This window comes from Lynx rufus, unplaced genomic scaffold (assembly GCF_022079265.1).
Source record: "Lynx rufus isolate CCGP_SWC_20201006 ecotype Redwood Valley unplaced genomic scaffold, mLynRuf1.p SCAF_2, whole genome shotgun sequence".
Lineage (NCBI taxonomy): Eukaryota > Metazoa > Chordata > Mammalia > Carnivora > Felidae > Lynx > Lynx rufus.
Window position 1 is genome coordinate 45,019,025 of NW_025814834.1, and position 16,707 is coordinate 45,035,731.

General features: G+C 36.5%; 1 protein-coding gene across 1 annotated transcript; it reads left to right on the forward strand.

Annotated features, from left to right (window-relative positions):
• The first annotated feature begins 121 nt into the window (after positions 1-121).
• On the forward strand, positions 122-12,899 carry ORMDL1 (ORMDL sphingolipid biosynthesis regulator 1). Its single transcript, XM_047084290.1, has 4 exons — positions 122-215; positions 2,419-2,599; positions 7,595-7,746; positions 11,315-12,899. Exons 2-4 carry the CDS (start codon positions 2,426-2,428, stop codon positions 11,448-11,450), a joined length of 462 nt encoding a protein of 153 aa, XP_046940246.1. The 5' UTR covers positions 122-215; positions 2,419-2,425; the 3' UTR covers positions 11,451-12,899.
• Positions 12,900-16,707: the final 3,808 nt, after the last annotated feature.

Consider the following 16,707-nt stretch of genomic DNA (forward strand, 5'->3'; position numbering starts at 1 on the left):
GGCCCTAGGCGCGCAGCACTTAGTCCCGCCCTTCCCGAGGAACGTGGGATTGGCGCTGTCCGCGGCCAATCCCCTGACGGCGCGTTCGGCTCTGAAAGCTTCCGCAAGCTGCGCTGCGCTGCGCTGGGGTTGATCATTGGCATTCGGCCTAGGAGAGACGCCGTCGCCGCGGAGCTAGTTCTGCTCCCAGCTGGCCGCCAGGAGTAGGGCGGCGGGTGAGTGGTCAAGAACGGCTGTAGGGGATGTGCTGCTAGGTAGGGAGCTGCTAGCCGGCCAGGGTAGGCTTGAGGGGAGAGAGTGAACTACGGTTGCGTCCGGGGCTCCCAGTCTGGCCGTGCGGGTCTAGTGGCCACCGAGGCTTGCCCCCACATTCTCGTCGTCTTGCCGTGGTACTGGCGGGATGTGTAGCTCTGAGAAGGACGGGGAGGGTGGAGGAGGCCCTGCGGGGGTAGCAGCAGCGGCTTTTGCTGAGCTTTCACTGGCCAGGCGCTCCAGCATTCGGGGAAAGCTGCCCGTGGTTGTCTGGCTGGCGATGGAGTCCCCAAGAGGGTCCTGGCGGGTCGCAGCCCTCGGGGCACTCGCATAGGCAGACAGTGTCGGAAGTCTTTGTTTGTCCTGAAGTGGCGCGGCCGCCTTCTTGCAAAGATTTTGTGAACCGGGGTAGGGTCCGTACCACACCAGCTTTGCCTTCCAGGCTAGATATAAATTTTAAGCCTTTTTCGAGCTTTATTTTTTCCCCCTCCATCCTGTAGAAAAATGGAAAGGTATCTTGAGTTGTGGTATCTTTTAAATATAACCTATAGCTCATGAAAATAATGTACGATGCAAAGTAGATGTGTTTAGGTTAGAAGAAGTATTTACACACGTAAATTTGAGACTTTTGCTTCTTTAGTGCAACCAACTTTCATCACCATAAACCTTGATGCGTGCGTTTTCCATAGATTTTTGGAAAGAGAATGAGGCATTTTACTCTGGAAACACTTGTTGCATGCAGTTATGGGAAATTCCTCTCTCAGTGCCAACTCTGTTATGGAAAGGGTTCATTTATTTCTAAATCAGCTGTTCCAAATATACTTTCACCATGTCCCCCTTTCAGTCTCACTGGTTGGTTTTTACTGGGATGATAGGTATTCTTCAAGACAGTTATACTTTGTTCAAGGGATTCTTAGAACCAAGTAAATGCCAGCATTAAATTAACTGGGAACCAGCAATCCATTTCTCCTTTGGTGTTCCACTTGAATGCAATAAAGGGAAAAACTTAGAAAATGAAAGAAAAAAAAACTAAAATTTAAGGAGAGTTGACAAGTTAAAGGAGGAATCATTGTTGTAACCTTACTGTACCAGGGGACAGAAACAAGCTTTATCCCTTGACCATATAAATTTTTCACCACATTATGTTCCTCCCAGGTTCAGTATTTAAAAAGAAGTGAATTGAACTTGACCACTCTTTTTGGAAACAACATTACATTATATGTAAGAGTCTGGCTACTCATAATAGACTAGCTGCATCTACTTTACTTTATTTTTGTCATCTTTAATTCAAGTGTGTAATTAACATACAGTTTTCTATTTAGTTTCAGGTGTACAATATAATGATTTAACAATTCTGTACATTTCTCAGTGATCATCAAGATAAGTGTACTCTTAATCCCCTCTATTTATTTCATCCATCTCCCCACAAACCTCCTGTCTGGCAACCACCACCAGTTTGTTCTCTGTGTTTATATGTCTTTTTTTTTTTTGGTGTGTGTGTGTGTGTGTGTGTGTTTCTTAAATTCCACATATAAGTGAAACCGTATGGTATTTGTCTTTCTCTGACTTATTTCACTTAGCAGTATATTGTCTAGGTTCATCAATTTTGTTGCAAATGACAAGATTTCATTCTCTTTTATGGCTGAGTAATATTCTATTATATACATACATCACATCTTCTCTATACATTCATCTGTGGATAGACACTTGGGTTGGTTCCATATTTTGGCTGTTATAAATAATGCTGCAGCTTTGGTCTTTTTTTTATATTGGTCTTTTCTGTTGGTATGTTTAGCTCCTGAGCTTTCACTTTGGTCTCATAAGAAAATGTAGGTTTTCTTTCAGTTGAGTTTTCCTGTCCGTTATTTCATTTAGTAAAACCAGCATGCTAGAAGACAAGCTTTAGGAAAGGGATTTTAATTGCTTATTTTATCAATAAGAACTGTAAAAATAAGTTGTTAGTCTTATCATGAAGTCAGATTTAAAAATTATTTACTGCTTTTATTAGCAGATCTGCAAATAGCATATTTTGGTGAGTGTGTTTATTTTATTTCAGAACAACCAGAGAAAAATGATCCTAGTAACACACTTATTTTGTCATGTGAGAGTAGAGTATTTAAGTTTCCAGTTCTGTCAGTGTTGATTCATTTCATTGCTTTCCTACAGAGCAAACATGAATGTTGGAGTTGCCCACAGTGAGGTGAATCCAAATACCCGTGTAATGAACAGCCGGGGTATGTGGCTGACATATGCCTTGGGAGTTGGCTTGCTTCATATTGTTCTACTTAGTATTCCCTTCTTCAGTGTTCCTGTTGCTTGGACCTTGACAAATGTGATACATAATCTGGTAAGAATTTCACCTTATATAAAGCGGTTAAAAGCCTATGCTTTAGTGCTTATCGGGGGCTGAGGGAGAAAGAAATGGGGAGTTGCTGTAATGAGTACAGTTTCAGTTTTGCAAGATGAAAAGAGTTCTGGAGATAGATGGTGGTGATAGTTGCATAACAGTGTGAATGTACTTAATGCCACTGAACTGTACACTTAAAAAATGATTAAGATATATTTTATGTTATGTGTATTTAAAAACAATTTGCTAAAAGCTTAAATCTTTATGTTAAAGAAAAGAAAAACATGGGGCGCCTGGGTGGCCCAGTCGGTTGAGCTTCCGATTTCAGCTCAGGTCATGCTCTCACAGTTTGTGGGTTTGAGCCCCACATTGGGGCCCTGGGCCCCTGCTTCAGATTCTTTGTCTCCCTCTCTCTCTCTCTGCCCTTCTCCTCGCACTGTCTCTCTGTTTCTCAAAAATAAATAAACATTAAAAAAAATTTTGTTTTTCTACCACAAAATTAAAAAAAAGAAAAACACCACTTAGTTTAAAAGTTTTATTGAGGTATAATTTTTAATGTATGTAACATAAAATTTGCTGACTTAAAAGTGTACAGTTCAGTAATTTTTAGTATATATGATAACTTTGAAGATATCCATATGTAATGTGGGATAGATAGGGTTATCTATTAATTCTTTATATTTAAACATCGGCCCTTTCTCTAAGCCTTTTTTTCTCCTTTTGCTTTCATAGGATCTAGAAAATAGGCCATTTTAGCAACACTTCCAAGATACTGTAATTCAGGCTACTATAGTATTAAAGAGAATGCTTCAGAAGAAGTTATGGTTTTTGATTAACTGGAGTCTAATAAACATCTTCGGTTTCAATCCTTGTTAGAAACTTTTCTAAATTGTTTAAATATACTTTCCTGGTTCAGTATAGAAATTTTGAGCTTAATCATACATTATTGAGGATCTTATAGTGCCTTAGCTTCTTCATGTTGACTGTGGGTCTTCTGTACTATAGGATAGCTCTACAAAGTATCAGAGATTCAGTTGACTCTATTGACCATATGATGCAGCCCTGGAAATTATCTGTTTAAAAAAAGAACAACTGATAGTGACTTTTCTTATCTTTAACAGCCTATGAAAGCAGAATGAAAGGGGAGAAATACAATTAATTCAAATTTTTAATTGAATCCAGATTAACTATGTATTTCTTTATTCCCTGTCTTCTGAAGAGTATTTGAATTTGACTGGAGGAGAGCAGGATAATGTGGTAAAAATAAGTGAATGTCCATTTAGTACATTTTATGCAATGGACTTTGATAGGGCAAACACTAGTTTTAAGTAGCAACTTCTCTGAAATATTTGACAAGAATTATATCTTTTACTAGAATTCCTTTCCTTTGGCTTCCGTGGGATCACTTTTTCCTAGATATTTCTGATTTTTCCTTTTTTGTTTCTTGTACAGTCTTCTATTTTCGTCTCCTAAATATTGCTGTCTCCAAGGTTCGTTTTTTCATCTCTTTTTATTCTATGTATTGTGCCTAGGGTACTTCATCTATCCATATTTTCGGTTTCTACCCTAGAACAAACAAATATAAATTGAACTCATTCCTGATCTCTTACCACTTATGACCCGTTCCTCTGGCTTTATTCCTTATCTAATCTAAAGGCACCACTGTATGCCCAATAAGTCAAGCCAGATAGCTTCAAAGGTAAAGTGATTCATATAATGTGTTATCGAAACTGAGTCTGTTTTGAGAGTAAAAGGGAACTCTAGTAATAACTAATCCAAGAAAATAGGTATAAATCAGGACCATCCGTGCCAACTAGGATATATGGTCACTCTAGTTTTAGGTTAACTGCTTTTCCTTTGTCTTCCATATCCATATAGTCAAAGCCCTGTCTGTTCTGCTTTACTGTCTCTCAACTTGATCCCCACAGATATTACTGTAATTTATACCCTTATTTTTTTCTCAGGTGGATTACTCCAGTAGATCAAATGGTCTCCTTGATGTTCTTCTATTCTACTCTCCTCCATTCCAAGTTGGCACAGTTATTTTTAAAATGCATAGGGGCGCCTGGGTGGCGCAGTCGATTAAGCGTCCAACTTCAGCCAGGTCACGATCTCACGGTCCGTGAGTTCGAGCCCCGCATCAGGCTCTGTGCTGAGTGCTCAGAGCCTGGAGCCTGTTTCCGATTCTGTGTCTCCCTCTCTCTCTGCCCCTCCCCGTTCATGCTCTGTCTCTCTCTGTCCCACAAATAAATAAACGTTGGAAAAAAAAAAATTAAAAAATAAATAAATAAATAAAATGCATATATGCTTAAGTCATGCTCTAAGTCCTTTTATGATTCCCCATTACATTCATAATAAAATAACAAGTTTATTATGTGGCATATAAGACCAGTTGAATAATATAGAGGCAAGAAAAGGACTCAATCTTATATCAGCTCATCTCCAAACAGGAATTTTTCTCTAACAATAATGAAAATGATCTTGCTTTCACCTTTTTTTGCTTTGGCTTAGGCTCTTTTTCCACTATTTTAATACCCCTTTCTCCATCCCCCTCTGCCAGGCTGATTCTTAGTGCAGGAAAACTACTCAAATATCACCTCCAGAAAACTACAAAACTCCCATCCTACATTCTTTTATCCTTTATTTATCATAGTTTTATAATTAGGAATTTATCTTTTTATTTTCCATATCTCTAAAGACTTATGTAAATGTTTGCTGAATTAATTAGTCTGTATTGTCATGTAATTTTCTCTTCTCCAATGAGACATGTATTAAATGTACTTTAGAAGTCACCCCCTCCCCCGCCCTATGTTTTCAATTGGCTAACTGATATTGAAACACAATATATGGCCACATGGTAATTGACAACACGTAGTAGAGAAGCAAACTTCTGACTTATTAGTTCACCACACTAAAGACCTACGTACCAGCCATAGATGTAAGCAATTACATGACTCCAAATTTAAGTTTCTTTTGAAGATAGCCCACTTTAAACCAATTAAAAATGTGAAATATATTCTGAATGCTTTTAAATGGGAAAGTAGACCTAGTTGTTATCCCTGGTTAGAAAAAACACAGTCTTTGCCTTTTGGGTCACATACTCTTCAGAATTTAAAAGCGTGTAATTTCTGTTTTATTGTCTCCCATAAAGCCCATGTGAATATGGTTTCTTTGTGCTTACAGAATAAATATCCCTTAGCTTACCTTCATCTTGGCTTAATGTCTAATACTTGCTATATACCAGCCCTTGTTCCTGAGGTATTCAGGCTAATGGAAAAATAAACATGTAAACAATTCCAACAATATGTTGTGCTATAAATAAAATATTTTCAATAAAATTCTATATAAGCACATAGGCTACTACTAACGAGGAGGGCCTCATTAAGGATTGTCATTTGAGCTGAACCTTCAAGAATGAGGTAGCTGACAAGGTAGCATCACAGCTTTTGCCTCAGCAACAAGGAACCTTTCCCTCTTTTGTATTTGCTGAATACTCTGATTGTACCTATGATAGCAATTTCTGATCTACATTCTAATTGCTTATGCATATCTTTTTTTTTTCTCATTGTCTCTTAGAAGATTGAGTTTTTTTCAAGACTATGGACATGTTTTACTCAATTTCATAAATGCATACATGTCCTGTGTCCTATACACATAAGCCACTTGATAAATTTGTTGAGTTAATCCATTTGAACATGAGTGTTTCTATATAGTTTAGGTGTTATTGCAGCCAAACAACTTTTTAATTGCCTAGTGGAATAACTAGTAAGTAGGCTAAGCTTTGAGAAGGAGGGCTGTCTTAACCTAGTTAATAATATAAAATTTCAAATCACAAGTTTTTCTTTTCTTCCCATACATTTATTGAAAGTTGAAATAGAAAAAAATGATACCTCGTTATGACTTCTAGTGGGAAAAACTGTTTCATGATAATATTTAGGCAGGAATATTCTGTTACTGGTGCCTCAGACAGTGATCCTGCAATGTAGTACTACCAGTGATCTGAATGGATATCATAATCTCAAGGAAACCAAATCTAGTATATATTGGTTTTTACCTAATCACAAAATTAGATGTTCAAACATATCCCTGAACAGAATGGCTTTTAGTAAGACTTTTTACTTTAAAAAAGAAAACAGGGGCGCCTGGGTGGCGCAGTCGGTTAAGCGTCCGACTTCAGCCAGGTCACGATCTCACGGTCCGGGAGTTCGAGCCCCGCGTCAGGCTCTGGGCTGATGGCTCAGAGCCTGGAGCCTGTTTCCGATTCTGTGTCTCCCTCTCTCTGTGACCCTCCCCCGTTCATGCTCTGTCTCTCTCTGTCCCAAAAATAAATAAACGTTGAAAAAAAAAAAAATTAAAAAAAAAAAAAAGAAAACAAAACAAAAACAAAAAACACAACTACAAAAGAAACTCCATTGGGGCACAGTGGTGATTTTAAAAGCAAATTGAGTTGAAAATTATTCTTACTACATAACCATCTTTCTCGCTTTAGAAGAAAACCATTGAGACAAACACAGTCCTAATATTAAGTATTATCAAACCCATTTTCCCCTGATACAGAAATTTTGTTTATTATTATTTACCAATTTGTATATTTTTGTCATTTTAGAAGTATCATCAGATTTACTAATGTGACACTGAACATTCCTATACATCAAGGATAAGATAATCCTATTTCCTAATAAGAAGGGAATTAGAAAATCTAAATGTAATGATGTAAAGCTATCCTCATTTTTTGTGTGTGTGCATTTCAATTTAATAGGAGATGAAAACAGGTTACTTTTTTGGTTGACCTTTTACTGGTTTTCCCCAAAGATTTTTTATATGCCCCTGAAAGTTTTATTTTACTATGAAGAAACTGGTCTTTCACAAATAGTAATGAAAGCTTAAAACTTGAACTGTTAAGTTAAATCACCCATACTGCCATAAGCAGTCTGGAACTATCTTAATGCTTACTCACAAATACTAATTTTATATTTGATATTGCTTGTTTTTCAGGGGATGTATGTATTTTTGCATGCAGTAAAAGGAACACCTTTTGAAACTCCTGACCAGGGTAAAGCACGGCTCCTAACTCATTGGGAACAGCTGGACTATGGAGTACAGTTTACATCTTCACGGAAGTTTTTCACAATTTCTCCAATAATTCTGTAAGTGATGGAAATTTTTAGGTATGAAGAAGATTGGATAAGAGGAAGCTGTCCTTTTATTAGGTTGAATTTCAGTTAGAAACAGAATATTTGTTGAAACCTCTACCAATAAATAGCTAACTCAGAGCATAAAATACAGACAAAATTTAACAAGCTGGTGATAAACTGTTTTTACGTCAGTCAGTAATACATGGAGACAACAACAATAATGTGCTCATCAGTATGTTTAGACCTAGGATACACAAATCAAATATGTTGTAGTTCATATCCTTAAGTTACTTACAAGAAAGCTAAATGCATAATCTTATTTTATATTCCACTATTAGATTAATCACCCTAACCAAGGATTTGGGTGATTTCAGATGAATTTCATTGACCACCCATCTCCCCCAGTTTGGATGTTCAAGCTCCTTGGGAGAGATTGCTGTATAGTTTATAGATAAAAGAAGTTAGGCTTTCATCGTAGGACAGACCTGGGTTGAATCCTGTTTATCACACCACCTACTTGGTTTGCTTATGGATAAAATTCTAGCCAATACTACATAATTCAATTGGATGCCTTAAGAAATAAATGAGATAGTATCTGTCTGTAAAGCATTTAACCTTAAATTTCCTCCTATTGCCTGACATTCAGGGCCCTCCACAAAATGGTTCCTACCTTATTTTTCCTTTATGTGAATATTTTACCCCCACCCAACTCCCACCTGGTCAAGCCCTTCTAAGCAACATTTTTTTTTAATGCTTCGTGCATAGTCCTATTTCTATGCCTTTGTTCAAATCATTTCTCCTACCTGAAATACCTTCTCCGTTCTTAATTTATCTTACTCTTCTTTCAGTATTTAAATTCTGCCTTCTCATGCGGTCTTCTCCTTAGCACCCAACCTTAAGAAATAATGCCTGTTTTGAACTCCTTTAGTAGTTATTACACATCCCTTATTTATGCCACTTTGCATTATTTCTGTTATTATAAATGTTTTATTTCTGCAAAGAATTTATAAATGTGTAGATTGCTTTGAATTCCACACTCAGTATTGTTGCATGCATATAATGGATGTTTTACATCTACTTTAAGCAAACACTGTATACCATATAGCTCATATATAATAACATATCCATGATTTAGAATCAGTGCAGTCTGGAGTAAGTGGAAAGACTCCTTGGAGACTAAATTAGGATTCCTTAAACTGAGACTTAGGGAAGGTAGATTTCAGGAAAAGGAAGGCATTTTTAAATGAAAAGAATAAGTTGATCATAAAGTGGTAGATTTTTTTTTTTTTTATGTTGTTAGGACTTTGAGGAAATTTTTTAAATTTTTGTTTGAGCCCTATATAAAATTAATGTCAAAAGAGAAATGATTTGTATGATCTAACAAAGATAAACACAGTAACAGGAATAATAGTTATTCAAACAGCCCTAAATTTGGACTGCTTTCTAACTTTGTGACTTTTGGCCATTTCTTTGAAGCCTCATTTCCTCATCTGTAAAATGTTGAGGATTGCATTATAATTAATGTAAAAAGCCTGACATGTATACTGATTTTTCAATAACAGCTATCACAAAATTGTCAACTAAGATGTACCTGTGTACAACATCCGTATTTCTAAAAATATATTTTTGACCCACAGGCATGATTTCAAATATTCTGTGATTAAATTCCTTATATAACTGAAGAAACAACACTAAAGCCATCTATATAGCATTGATACTTTTCAGAGTGCTTTCACATTTTCTTATTTGATCATTTGTCAGGTAGGTAGGATATGCAGTGTTATCCCAAATTTTTAGATAAAGGAACAGACTCAAATGCATTACCTTGTTCCAGATCTTGCAACTGGTTGGAGTCAAGAGCCCAGATGAAATCCTAAACTTCTAGTGCCTAATACACGTCTCTTTCCAGTATATACTTCGGCATATAAATGCTATTACATGACTCCCACCTCAGTTTAGCATCCTCTCAGAGGGTTGTCTAGGTTTTTGTAAGAACCTGTAATTTTCATGTAATTTACACATAAAATTAGTTTCTATTAAACGACAAAGGGGACAGTATGATGCATACAATATATGCTACAGTATGATGAGGAGGAGCCATTCCAAAAATATTTATTTCCAACACATCAAGTTATGGGTTAACCCATATTGATTATAGGAAATCAAATGAGCTTACTAAATGCAAGTGGTAGGAAGTATAAACACAGTCTTCAAATATATGAAAGCTGGAAGAAAGGGTTTAAACTAAAGATTGAAGAATATGGTTTATTCTTGAAGAATTTTCTGATTATAGTTTGTGAAATAGGTGGAAGATTATAGAATTTCTCAATATAGATGGCTCTGAAAATGATGTATACAGCTCTGTGTGATGTTTTTAGTCATACTTCAAAATAGCTATTCTTTTCTAACCATATTACACAAGATAATTTATCTCCTCTTACTAGAAATTAATGACCATACTTAGAGGAAAGGCTATTAGAATACTTTACTGTGTACTGTAAAAGTACCAATTAGACAAACACCCATACATAGACTAACTTCTTAGTCGTGATCAAGTAGAGTATGATGTTTTATTCTTTTTAATTTTTTATTATTATTATTATTTTAATGTTTATTTTTGAGAGAGAAAGAGCATGAAAGGGGAGGGGCAGAGAGAGATGGAAACACAGAATCTGAAGCAGGCTCTAGGCTCTGAGCTGTCAGCACAGAGCCTGATGTGGGGCTCGAACTCACGGACTGCAGGATCATGACCTGAGCTGAAGTCGGACGCTTAACCGACTGAGCCACCCAGATGCCCCAATGTTTTATTCTTAAATCCTGTCTATATTAGGATATTCTCAGTGTCCAAATGATGTGTCTGCACTCTGATGTGCACTTGGGTAAAACTAGACATTCTGACTTGATGCTTTATGGTCCTAAAGGTAGCTTAGGCTTGTTAAAACAAATTCTTAGATATTGGATGTCTTTGAATGTGTACATTTGGTCAGTTACAGCAAAACAGCTGGAATGTTACAACAGTGTTTTCCAGATTTCCAGTTAAACTGGTTATCAACCTGTTTGGCTACAATAAACATCAAAAAAAGGCAACCAAGTACTTGTTTTCTTTCAAAGATACTGAATTGTATTAATGTACTAACACCCCATTTTCACAACTTTATAGCAGTAGTTTTTAACCTTTTGGTGGGTCACAAACCCTTTGAGACTATGATAGATGCTTTGGGTCTGGATCTTCTCTTCAGAAACATACACATAAATACAAAACTGTACCTGAAATTTCAGAGTATACGAATCCTAGTTTGAAAGACTTCTTTAAAGGATGCTAAGTAGCAAACACATTCTTTTAAATGCATTTCACATGATTGCAGAAATGCAAAATGTGCACATATGCCTCCATTAAATAAAATTTTAAATCCTGAATGAATTTAGACCCCCATCTGGTGCCTCCTGTTTTAGTGCTCAAAAGTGATCCTGTTTTTAGGTATTTATGTTTCAGTGGCTTTTTTTACCTTTAAATTTTTTAATAAATTCTAATTAATTTCATTTTTAGATGTTATATCTATTTTAACTTTTATTTCTACAGATATTTTCTGGCAAGTTTCTATACGAAGTATGATCCAACTCACTTCATCCTAAACACAGCTTCTCTCCTGAGTGTACTAATTCCCAAAATGCCACAGCTACATGGTGTTCGGATCTTTGGAATTAATAAGTATTGAAATGTTTTGAAATGGAACAGAAAATTTTTACAGCTACTGAATTTTCTGTAAGGAAGGAGTGGTTAGTAAACTGCACTGTTTCCGTGATATTGTGAAATGAGAAGTATTTACATTGAAGGGCCAGTTGCTGGTTCTTCACATGCTGTTTTGAAGTGCAGGTATTTACTAGAAGATGCCTCTGTTTAATGCATCTGGTATCTTTCTGAAGAGAGGTGTTATAGGCAGGCTGGGCAGGCCCAGCTTATAAGTTAAATGGCTGTACACTGAAGGATTAGTAGATGAATTCAAAGAAATGAGAGATTTATAAGAAAACAAGACCAGCTTAGCTTATAATGAATGGGCATTATGTTAGGAGAAGAATATTTCCAATCATTCAGTCATGGTCAGTTTAAGCAGACTTAACCTGTAAACCAGAATCATCTCTTTACAAGTTTATTATAGATTGTTTTTATTACCATACATGTTCCTCTTGTTTTATAGAGGAGGATATTTCTCTCCTGTTTTATACAATCCAATCCTTACCTTATGATTGTACTTTTTTTGCTTTTGCTGGCTCAACATTGTGTTGATAGATTGAGGTCATTTTTACATTTATTAATTAATGAGTTACCTTTATTAATGAGTTCATGAAGGTCCACCTTCATGACTGGTGACAGAAGACAGCATCTTACAAACAGCCTCTGAATCAACCTTCTAATTTTGGAACGGAATGGGTTTTGTTGCCTTTCCAGACACAAGGCTGCTAAACCAATTAAGAAAATAATTTATTTCACACAGTTAGAGTATATGGTAATTTAGAGGTCTCTGCTTATTTGGTTGATCAATCTAATTGTTAAAGTCTGCTGTTATTTAGAAAAGGAAACATAAAGTGGACAACTATATAGCCAACCTGTGGTCTGGCAGAAACTGCTTCTCTAGCAGTAGTACCATAGTAAATAATGGAGTCTTCTTTAGCAGGTCTACAGCAAAAGAAAACATCTTTCCTTAGTCCCCCTGCTCTCACTCCCCATATTTTGCTCATTAATGTTTGGCCTTTCAGTTCATGGGTCTTGGTGTAGATAACCCAAAGTGGTAACTCTTTCCAAAACAGCAACCATATTGAATTCTTGTGACTTAGAGAAGCTTCCTATAATTGATATTAATTAGTTGCAAAAAATAACTGCATACTACTTTGAGAAGTAAACATGTCAAAACCAAAGTTCTGATATGGGATGAGACTGAAATATCCAGTAACATTTGTAAACAAAACTGAGTGACAAGAGTTATAGACCAACTGAAAAATCAATTTGTTTCAATAAACTGACTTATGGGGGTAATGATCATTGTTTTGTATTTCAAAAGTATTGAGTTTAGAACTCCATTGTATGATATGCCTTTGTATGTTTGTCTTTTACCCATGTATTTTTTAGTTAGTAATCTATACTTGAATAAAACTTTTCTTTGGTGTAAGATTATTGTAAATCTCCAAATTCAGTCAGCAATGTCACATTTTTCAAGTTGTGTTTAAGCAACTGAATTCCATTAAGGTAGTTAAAAATGTTGCTTTGTTTTTCTTCATTTTAATTTTTTTCATGTTTATTTATTTTTGAGAAAAAGAGACAGAGTGCGAGCAGGAGAGAGATAGAGAGAGAGGGAGACACAAAAGCTGAAGCAGGCTCCAGACTCTGAGCTGTCAGCACAGAGCCCGACACGGGGCTCAAACTCGTGAACCGTGAGATCATGACCTGAGCCAAAGTTGGGTATTTAACCGACTGAGCCACCTAGGTGCTCCTCTTTTTCTTCATTTTAAAGTTTACCTCAAAAGGCTTACTTTTTGCACAGACTTCAGAGATAGAAATCTTCTGTTAATGCAGGCCTTCTGCTTCCCCCACTCTTCATCCTATAATGTTTTAAAAATATTTATTCAGAGGGCACACTCTGTTGTGGGTATTGTTTTAGGTATTGTGGATACAGTTTGCAAGCAAGACATTATTTTTGACTCATTTATTATATGTTCTCCAATTTGAATATAAGCTTATTAAAATCTTTTCCCTTAATAAGCTTATATTCAAATTGGAGAACATAATAAATGAGTCAAAAATACATATCATTTCATGTAGTGATAAATGCCATGGGAAAAAAATTAAGCAGGTGAAAGGCAGGGGAGTCTACCTCAGAAAGGTTCGTAAGGTGATATTTAGACCTAAAGGAGCAAGCAGTACAAACATCTGGGGAAAGAGGCTTCCCAGTGTAGGTAATGATAATATTAAAAGCTCTGGGGCAGGAATAAGGGTGTGTTTTTGAGGAAAAACAAGACAGCCACTGGGACTAGCAAGGAGTAATAAACAAGGAGGATGAGAATGCTAACAAATGAGGTCAGAGAAGTAGGTGTGGGTCAGATCATATAGAGCTGTATTGACCAAGGTTATAAGCAAATTTTTTCTAAGCTTGACAAGGCCATTGGATGGTTTTATATTAGAGATTAAAGGGATCTGATTTTATTTTAAAGGTTACTGGCTAATGTTGAGAATAGAGTGTAAAGGAATAGGAAGCAGGAGGAATAGTTGGCAAACTACATACAACAGGTAGCTCAGACTAGGGGAATGGCTGATGAAGTGGTGAGTAGTGGTCAAATTTGGGATATGCTTTTTTGGTCTTAACACTAGGTGAATGGTTGTGTTAAATATGCAAACTTCCCAATTTCACAAGTTTAAACAGTTTAATATAAAAAACAAACTTTAAAAAAAAATTCCATAATGACTTGTTATTTGGAACAAAACTAACTGCTAATGCTGTAATTGCTCCTAATTTCAAGTCAGGAAGCGGTGGCAGTTTCTAAATATGCATGAGCTCAGAAGTACCACTAATTTCAGCGTTCATTGATGAATGTTTCCTGCAACATCTATTACTGTTGAGTTCCATGGTGATTTTCTATTTGCCTCATTTCCCCTACATTTATTTATTGGATTCTGTAAGGAAGATTTTTCTCTTCTCCATTTATTTATTCAATCACTTATATAATTTTGGACCTACAGATATCTTATTCTTTGGTTTACAATCCATTATCATCATTATTAATTTGTTGTTTAAATTGTCCTCCATATTTGGCCTTTGGAAGTCAGAGTTTGCAATGGTAATTTCCAGGTTGGCTTCTGTGTCTTTTTGACCTGCCCCACCTTCCCTCCCCTCTTTTTTTCTTATGCATAGGACTGTATTTCTTAGGTTTATGGCACTATGGTCTATTAAACTATAAGGATCCTAAAGGGCATAATATCTCCTGAACTAATGTTTGCATGAATTACCCTTGTGGAGTTACATGATGCTAAGAGTTGGAAAAGACCTAGGAGGCTATGTAATTTCAACCCCTTACCATACCTTGAGTTTTCATTAACTGCCACACCACCATTCATTTCTGCATTAATGCTAATAAAAGAGGATTTAAACTTACAAGGCTGCATTTTTGTAATGGAATTTATAACTTGTTTTAAATTGAGCCAAAATCTATCCTTATTCTACATAAGGCTTCAATTGTTTAACTTTTAAACTGTTATCAGCAGCACTGAATAAACATTACCAGAGCCTTCACCATTTTCCAACTGATAACTGTTTCAAATTTCTCCTGCTATCCTGGTAATGCTGTTCTGAGTTGCAGTTCATTATTATATGGCACTAGAGCTAACTACAGGAGGTGATAAGATGTGGTGTCACTACAACAGTACCGCTTTCCGTATTCTGGATTCCCTTCCTCCCCCCTGCCCTTTTTTTTTTTTTTAATTTTTTTTTAACATTTATTTATTTTTGAGACAGAGAGAGAGCATGAACAGGGGAGGGTCAGGGAAAGAGGGAGACACAGAATCTGAAACAGGCTCCAGGCTCTGAGCTGTCAACACAGAGCCCGACGCGAGGCTCGAACCCACGGACCGCGAAGATCATGTCCTGAGCCCAAGTCGGACGCTTAACCGACTGAGCCACCCAGGCGCCCCCCCCCCCCCGCCCTTTTTAATATAACTTCATACTTTAGCTATTTTGACAGCCACATACCACTGATTCACCTTACAGTCACGAAACCTTAACTCTCCAACATGTAGTATCATTAAATGATGGCTTTCCCTTCACATACTTAATGGATTTATTAAGCCAAGTCTAAGATTTCTTTTTCCTGTGGAACCCCATCTTGTTAGGTTTTAACCTGTTAATTTATCTTGTCTAGCTCAAGTTGAATCTTGACTGCCATGCAATATATTTCTCCTATATCTTCTTTATTAATATGTTACCAGTAAATATGACGCCAGAATACTCGTGCTAATCCTGAAGAAGACAAATACAGCAACCCAGTATAGACCAGGGCAGTTTTGTAATCCTTCTAATAGGACAGATATAAAAGTAATTTTAAAATTACTTTCATGGATATTACATGTTGATGTAGAAAATGTAAACAGGTGCAGTACTGGGAAGACAGGTCTAAGTAAAACAATCTAGAAGGGAGTTTGGAGTAGCACTGGGCAGGGAAAGAAGGTAGGTAAGAGAATAGCAAAGATAAACCTTCACTTTGCCTAATGTCAAAAAGAAGAGCTATGAAAGGCCTCAGGTTTTTATTTTAGTCCACAATTTCAGTTCCAGTTAAAAATGATTGAGCAGGTAGTTTCATATTTGGGGTTTAAAATTTTTCATTTCACTTCAAATGAACACAGGAGAATTATAAACTCAAATTTAGAATACTGAATATCTTAGGTAAATAGCATACAGAAGGCTTCAACTGCTTTGGGTGATATTTTTTCTCTTGAATGAGGGTTGGGTTCACAGAAGTTGATTATAGTATTCTTGACACTTTCATAATCTGAAATATTTCAATTTTTTTTTTCAACGTTTATTTATTTTTGGGACAGAGAGAGACAGAGCATGAACGGGGGAGGGGCAGAGAGAGAGGGAGACACAGAATCAGAAACAGGCTCCAGGCTCTGAGCCATCAGCCCAGAGCCCGACGCGGGGCTCGAACTCACGGACCGCGAGATCGTGACCTGGCTGAAGTCGGACGCTTAACCGACTGCGCCACCCAGGCGCCCCTGTAATCTGAAATATTTCATAAGTAAAACAGTTTAGTAGAAATATATTCAGATTCTATGTTAAGCATAGTAGTTTAGTTCCATTTCTTAACTCGTTTAAGCCGTTAATAATCAACTAATCATTATGGAAGTGGCTCAGCCTGTAGCACTGAAGTTCTATATAATTCTAAGTTTAGCAGATAGGCCAACTTTATCACTATGTTCACTCTAACTGT